Source organism: Lygodium microphyllum, chromosome 1, assembly GCF_053477565.2.
Source record: "Lygodium microphyllum isolate KBCC chromosome 1, Lygodium_microphyllum_v1.1.10, whole genome shotgun sequence".
NCBI classification, from domain to species: domain Eukaryota; kingdom Viridiplantae; phylum Streptophyta; class Polypodiopsida; order Schizaeales; family Lygodiaceae; genus Lygodium; species Lygodium microphyllum.
This window is the reverse complement of record NC_141135.1, coordinates 50,870,129-50,877,130: the sequence shown is the minus strand read 5'-3', so window position 1 is coordinate 50,877,130 and position 7,002 is coordinate 50,870,129. Positions and strand designations below refer to the sequence as shown.

The window sequence follows — 7,002 nt, the reverse complement described above, 5'->3', positions numbered from 1 at the left end:
GAAGCTTTTGTAGACATAGACTAAGGACTTATTGGATGCTAAACAGGCCAGCACTACATCTGGTGTTTGTGTTTCTATGATCTCTTATCCCTTTTGGAAACAATTGTGTTAGTTCCTTTAGAATAGATTCATGCCTGCTAAAACTCCATCTAATTATATGCCCAAGGAATTATTCACTGCTTCCAGAATGGTACTTAAGGGCATGACCATTGGTTGGAGTTCTTATCTCCTTGCAAAAATGGATCAACACTTTATCACATTTACTAGGAGAAATATGACTAATGTCATACATGATTCTTACTTGTATGTTTTAATGACATAATCTGCCCCTGCAAGGGAAATTTCACCACCTCTCTTGAAAATCCTTTAGTGGTTCCCCCTCTATTGAATATTCTGAACCTACCCCTAAAGATCATGACTCCCCTCCTCCCCTAGTCCTTCAAAGAAAGCACTTAAAAAGTATGACTGAAATAGTTTCAGGTCCAGTTTCTCCAATGTGAATCCTTGCTACATAATGCCTAACATCTACCAATTTATTTAAGGCACACACAGATGGTATTTTTGACATATCAATTCCTTTTTTGTAGTATCACCTAGTGATAGGAGACACCATTCATTTCTTATGTAAGGACATTTAGAGTTTCATAGAAATATCAATTATAGCCTGTGTTTAGCAGTTGTACTCTTCTTTCTAGGAGAAGTTGCAACAATCTAAGGAGAAGTTAGGGTCTTTGATGGGTTCATATCTATGGCGAAGTGGTCTTGGTTAGTCGAGAGCTTTTCACATAAAAATTACATTAGTAAATATAACACTCTATTAGGGAATTTGGAACTTTCCATGCACTTTGGAAATCCCCAATATATCAAAATCTTCATGATCACTTTTCTGTTTTGCCGATCTTAAAGTAATATACCATGGTAGGGCCATTGATTAGCACTTTCTACCAACTAGACGAGGACACTTGAGCAACATGTATGTTCGGAAACAATTCGGTAGCTTAGGAGAGAGTAGTGGAGGAGTATTATTACGAGTATCCGAGAAGACGAGGTCCATGTTGCTCCGGCTGTCTGCCTTGCAAATAGGAAGAAGGCAGACCCTGATTAAGGCTGAGAAGCTGCATCATCTGATCCATCGTACGCTCTAAGAACTGTTCAAGCTTTCCATAACAAGGCCACGAGGCCGAAGAAGCGGCAGATTCCCACGATGATGGAGGCAACGATGAGTCACAAGCCCGATCCACGCACGCACGCGTTGCCATCATCATGACTGGTACTGTCAAATTGTCTGATCGCTTCTTCGCGGAGACTCAATCAAGAATCGACGCGAGAGAGAGAGAGAGAGAGAGAGAGAGAGAAAGAGAGAGAGAGATCATCGCAGGTTCTCGCCCATTATAAATTAGGGGCTCTGAGAAGAGGGTATTAGTGCACAGGAAACGAATCTAGGCTCCGTATTATTAAAGCAGCTGCTGGACGGCAGTCTCTCCTGCAGTATATCAGATTTAGGGTTAGGTCCGCCGCCCGCCGCGCCCCCACACCCCCAATAGCATGGTGTTATACCGGAGAGATGGTCGGCTCGTACGTGCGCCATTACTGATGCTGCTAATCATCAACGTGAATGTGCTTCTGATGATGGTGGTCTCAATCATTTGCGGATATTCAGTGGAGGCCAGCAGACCAGCTGATATAAATATTCATGTCGATCAATACAAAGAACGGAGTAGTGATCTTCATTTGAAGCCTGCGCCTCCGGGCCTCTCTTACGAGTTCTACAAGGACTCTTGCCCGAGCGCTTACACTATCGTGGAGGAGCAGGTGAAGGCCGTCATCCGTCAGAACCCCAGCGAAGCTGCCGGCATCCTCCGCATCTTCTTCCACGACTGCTTCGTCCAAGTACTGCCTACCTGCTCACTCCTCCTCGTCCTTCTCATTCCTATCTATCTATTATCATGCAAGCTTCTTTAACCGTTTGCACGAAGCACTTTAGCACTAATCAAAATCTTTCATACATTGCCCATGATGCAGGGTTGTGATGCTTCCATCCTGCTTGATTCACCTATCACAGAACAAATTGCTACTCCGAACAATGGATCGCTACGAATGTCATCATTAAATATACTTGATGAAATCAAGGAGGCAATAGAGCTTTCATGTCCTGGGATTGTTTCATGTGCTGACGTTATTTCCTTATCAACTGTAGCTGCAATTCATTTGGTAGGCAACAAAATTGTTCTAAAATGACATTTCAAATAAATTATTGACTTAAGTCTCAGGAGTAATAGCTACACTCTTTCATTCTAGATATCTCCAACGTGTGATACGTGCATTCTAGCACATTATGTTGACAAGCTTAAGGTATACATTAGGTTTAAAACAAAACAGAATAATGGATTTTGTGGGATGAATAACAAGTCTTGTTGCTAGAAAACTTGAAGATGTTCTAGTTCTTCAACTAAAGGAAATCACAACTATTTCTATTTCAATAGCTACTACAATTGATTGTTTGAGACTAAATTGAGCAGGTTGGTGGTCCCAAAGTCACCTTTGCTACTGGTCGACATGATAGCAATTCTGCTGCATCCAATCAAACAGTGGTTGCAAACATTCCACCTCCAACTTTAAACATCTCAACTTTGAAGCAAAACTTCCAAAATCATAGCTTGGATGTTATAAACCTTGTTGCATTATCAGGTACATTTTGTGGCATTTGCATAGTTTCTAGAATTAGAAATCATTATTTGTAAGTTTAAATTGTTGAAAATATAAGTGAGACATAATTTTCAGCATTGGAAGAAATTTTATCGAAGGATTTGTATGTCATGAGTGTTCATTTTGTTTTCTTGGTAAGCTTATTTAAATATACTATTCTATGCATGCATAGATAAAGAAGCTTGTTGGACTGTGTTCTTTTTCGCATGAATGGAACTAATAACCATTTGTTTCTCACATGAATGAAATTAATGGTTTTTTTTCATTACTTTTAAGGCTTTTTCTATTCTAATGAATAGGTATCCTAAGTCATGGAATCATTTATGATACTATAAACTTTACATGGAAAGCACAACTCCTCAGATTCTTTTTAACTATATATTGTTTTCATCTTCTCAAAGTATATTTATAGCACTTTTTTTCTTCTTCAATAATGTTGTTTCAAACTAGTACTAAATGTGACTTTACAAACATGTAAGAAATAATCACATTACGCTACATGATTTATTTTCCTTTTTCCAAGCACATTTGTCCTTTGATTGACTTCCACTAACAAGTTGAATATGAGAACAACAGGAGGACATACTATTGGACAAGCCCATTGTCGATTCATAGACTCCCAAATCTCCTCCACTATTTCAACTGATCTTAATCTAGAATTTGCAAATCATTTATCTCGTATTTGCCTTCCAGAAAATGACTCTACTAGGGCAGAGTTGACAGTTCAGCTTGACCTCATCACCAAGGACATCTTTGACAATAGTTACTTTAAGAACGTGTTGGCTAAAACAGCTACATTTCACACTGATGCCCCTCTTTTGAATGCTACTGACACAAAGGAATTAGTGGAGGAATATGCAAAAGATCAAAGAAAATTCTTTCAACAATTTAAAATGTCCATGGTGAAGATGAGTGAGTTAGGTGTGCTTACTGGTAACAATGGGGTAATAAGGAAGAAGTGCTCTCTACCAAATTAAAAGCATGTGTAAAGCCAAGTATCGTCTGTAGGATTGGAGTCTCTAAACTTTATTCTCCACTATGTGCACTCTATGATCCAATAAGAAATTTCGTGAATATCCCATCCTTTTGTGGTCTAATTTCAATACTATGAATGTTCATTCCAAATGTTTCAGCATGGATTGCAACACTTTCATTTCTACCATAATATGATTATGAAGACTTTGTTCTTGTGTGAATTAGACACTGATCAAGTTCATTTATGTATGCATTGAAACTCAACCAATAGATCTTGTCCAAGTTATCTCTATTATTCTAGAACATATATGGACCATAACACTATTTCTTTTCAACCATAATATGCATTAAGTTTTAAGAGGTTCTTATGAAAATAACACACACATCAAGTTCACACATACAAATATAGCTTGCCTAATGCATGTCTTCTATTCCATATATGACACAACAATATATGAGATTACTTTACAATAAAGGGCATCCAAGATAGGAGCCTTATTGTATAGTCAAGGCTCTCATATGCTTCATGTATTACAAGCATGTAAGTAAATATAATTATGAAAATTACTTTAGTGAAACATGACAAAACTTATGTAGTGGTGGACTTGCGTGAATCCCTACAGTGAATACCCATAATAGAAATAGGAGAATCTTGCATAAACACACAAGAAGAGAGATGGATCACTACAAGGAATGAGGGTAATGCTATTTAAAAAATCTGGATGTGAGGCATTAAATATTTGATACCACAATGTGTGCCAAAATATGTGGCGGAATATGTGTCAATAAGTACACTAGTATTTACTTGTTGTGAAAATATTGGTGCATATATTCATAGATATATTGATGCTATTTAAAATATTTATAGAGAGACATATTGGCACAATACTAGTGCTAGTAAAAAAATAGCATGATTGAAACTTTTCTATCTTCCTCATTTTGGAGTTAACAAGTTTATAGGAATGGCTAACATGCTACCTCATGTTTTTTTTCTCCTCCTCACCATTTTCTCTAGGAAAAACTTGCAATGTAGATTGTGATCACATAAAGTTGGTGTTTTCTTTTTTAGGTAATGTAGAGAGAGAGAGAGAGAGAGAGAGAGAGAGAGAGAGTGTGTGTGTGTGTGTGTGTGTGTGTGTGTGTGAGTGCGTGTGTGTGTGTGTGTGTGTGTGTGTGAGTGCGTGTGTGAGTGTGTCTGTGTGTGTGTGTGTGTGTGTGTGTGTGTGTGTGTGTGTGTGTGTGTGTGTGTGTGTGTGTGTGTGTGTGTGTGTGTGTGTGTGAACCCCATCTTAAGCAAGCAAAGTTGTAAGGGAGTGCCCAAGAAAAAAAATGATTAAAGTTTTTATCCACATCAATTAAATTTTTGTTATCTAGATAATGGGATCAGTTAAAGCTAAGAGCTTGAGGCTCACTACCATGCAACTTGTAATAACTTTTGTAGAGTAGAGTCCTAGTTAGCTTTTGTACTTTTATATTGGAAAAAACCATCATAGGGTCATTTGAATGGGCCAACTTCTTATAAGATTCCTTTCTCTAAGTTTTTATCTACTACTTTTAGCTTTCATGTGCTATTGAGAGAGGGAGTAAGAGAGAGAGGGAGGGAAGAGTGTGATAGTGAGAGCGCAAGGGACATGGTGTGATGTGCTTGGTGGTTCTCTACTCTTTCCTTTTCTTTGCATCCTTCTCATGATGGCAACATGAGGCTAGTGGTGGGGCTAAGCATCTTGATTAAGAGCTTCTTGAAAAACACAATTGTATGAGGATTGTGAGATACCCTTTGGCTTGCAAGAGACTACAACAATGATTGAGTTCAATGTGTCTTTACTAAAATTTTAGTACTAGTGGTTGTTATTACTATTTGTGAGGATAGTTAGTGATTATAAGTAGAGATGTGAGAGACTAAGTGAGAGCTAGTCTACTTCGGATGGTGAAACTCCCAAAACAATACAAGCTCTATACTTGTTCCATTATTGGGCACATTCATGACTCGACATTTTTGTTCCATGGGAGGGATTGTGAAATCAATAGTCCAAAACACTCGTGCAAGAGATCGATGGTAGATTGATTTTTTCTTGCACATTAATGGTTTTTGAAATATATATGGTTAGGTAAGAGGAAAAGAGAGAGATCAGTTTGTGTTGATGTTGTTTTCTTTTGCTTTAGTTTATTGAAATCTATTATTGAAATGTAGTTTTAAGTGTGAATAGAATAGGTTTAGAGATAGGATGCATATTGAATACTAGTTTGAAGATCTAGGAGAAGAACACAGAAGTCCAAAGAGTCAAACATGAGTGTTTTGAGAAATAAGCATAGGATAAGTTATAACCTATATGTGCACACATAAAGTAGACTATGTGTGAAAAGTCCTAAAAATTTTCAAAAGGTATCTATCTCTTTAGAAGATAATTGTGGTGTATTAGTAGTGAATGAAGGAAGAATAATAATAAAAATGGTTAAGCCTCTATGTCTCTTGCTATTGACCCTTCCATTGCCCATCCGTTTCTATTCTTGTCATTTGATATGAGAGTAGGAGTGTAGGATCAAAAGCTTGGATCAAGGAGCGATTCAAATCAAAGTCTACATCAAGTTGAAGACTTGCTATCCACCATTAAATAGGCACTAGTCTTTGACTAATTCACCCAAATAGGTACATTGGATTCTGGGGGGGTCACCTTATAGAAGCCCTCTATATAATGTGCATTCAAAGGATATTTTAAAAACCCATTTTTTTTTAAAAATTCATCATTTTATATACACCTTATGTGAATTCTGGAGGCAATAGTTATATCCCTTCTATAAATCTAAAATTCAAAGAGTATGCATTTTCATGGCCCCTTCTATATAATTCAAATTAAAGCATGATGCTGCAACATTTTAGCCATGGAATTTTCATTATGATCTAAGATGGATATTTTCGTTATGCCATGGAATTTTCATTAAATCAAGTTCGAGGCCAATCACGCATAAATAGATCTGAAATGGAGGATTTGGTGCAACACAAAGGCTATGTTTTTAGCATATAGTGGTGCGCAGATCGGTCGCAGATAGTTCACGTGGTGAATCCGTGAAGGTCCCCAAGAACAATGAACTCTACCTTTTTGCACAAAAAACCATGTAAAAGCATGCACGACAAGAGGCAAGAGACAAACTGGGTTCAATCTCCCCCATGCCTTGTGTGAGCGCTTCACAAAGCATGTATTTTATGTATATTTCAATCTTCATGCTCAATAATAGCCCAATTTACAAAAATATGACAAGCTTTTAGCTTTTGAGTTTGCTTTCTACAAAAATAGGAAAATAAAGCTAATGGACGGTGCCCAT

The 7,002-nt window shown here is 37.4% G+C and overlaps 1 protein-coding gene across 1 annotated transcript; it reads left to right on the top strand.

The window, feature by feature from the left end:
* Positions 1-1,477: 1,477 nt before the first annotated feature.
* On the top strand, positions 1,478-3,703 carry LOC148041097 (peroxidase P7-like). Its single transcript, XM_087687447.1, has 4 exons — positions 1,478-1,890; positions 2,023-2,211; positions 2,520-2,688; positions 3,283-3,703. The coding sequence occupies exons 1-4, from the start codon at positions 1,546-1,548 to the stop codon at positions 3,681-3,683; spliced, it is 1,104 nt and encodes a 367-aa protein (XP_087543573.1). The 5' UTR covers positions 1,478-1,545; the 3' UTR covers positions 3,684-3,703.
* The last annotated feature ends 3,299 nt before the right edge of the window (positions 3,704-7,002 follow it).

Bases quoted from the DNA above. Each gene is read 5' to 3' on its own strand.
- LOC148041097 (XM_087687447.1), top strand. From the start codon at position 1,546: ATGGTGTTATACCGGAGAGATGGTCGGCTCGTACGTGCGCCATTACTG. The intron at 1,891-2,022 runs GTACTGCCTACC...CCCATGATGCAG, and splicing joins TCCACGACTGCTTCGTCCAA to GGTTGTGATGCTTCCATCCT. The intron at 2,212-2,519 runs GTAGGCAACAAA...TAAATTGAGCAG, and splicing joins CTGTAGCTGCAATTCATTTG to GTTGGTGGTCCCAAAGTCAC.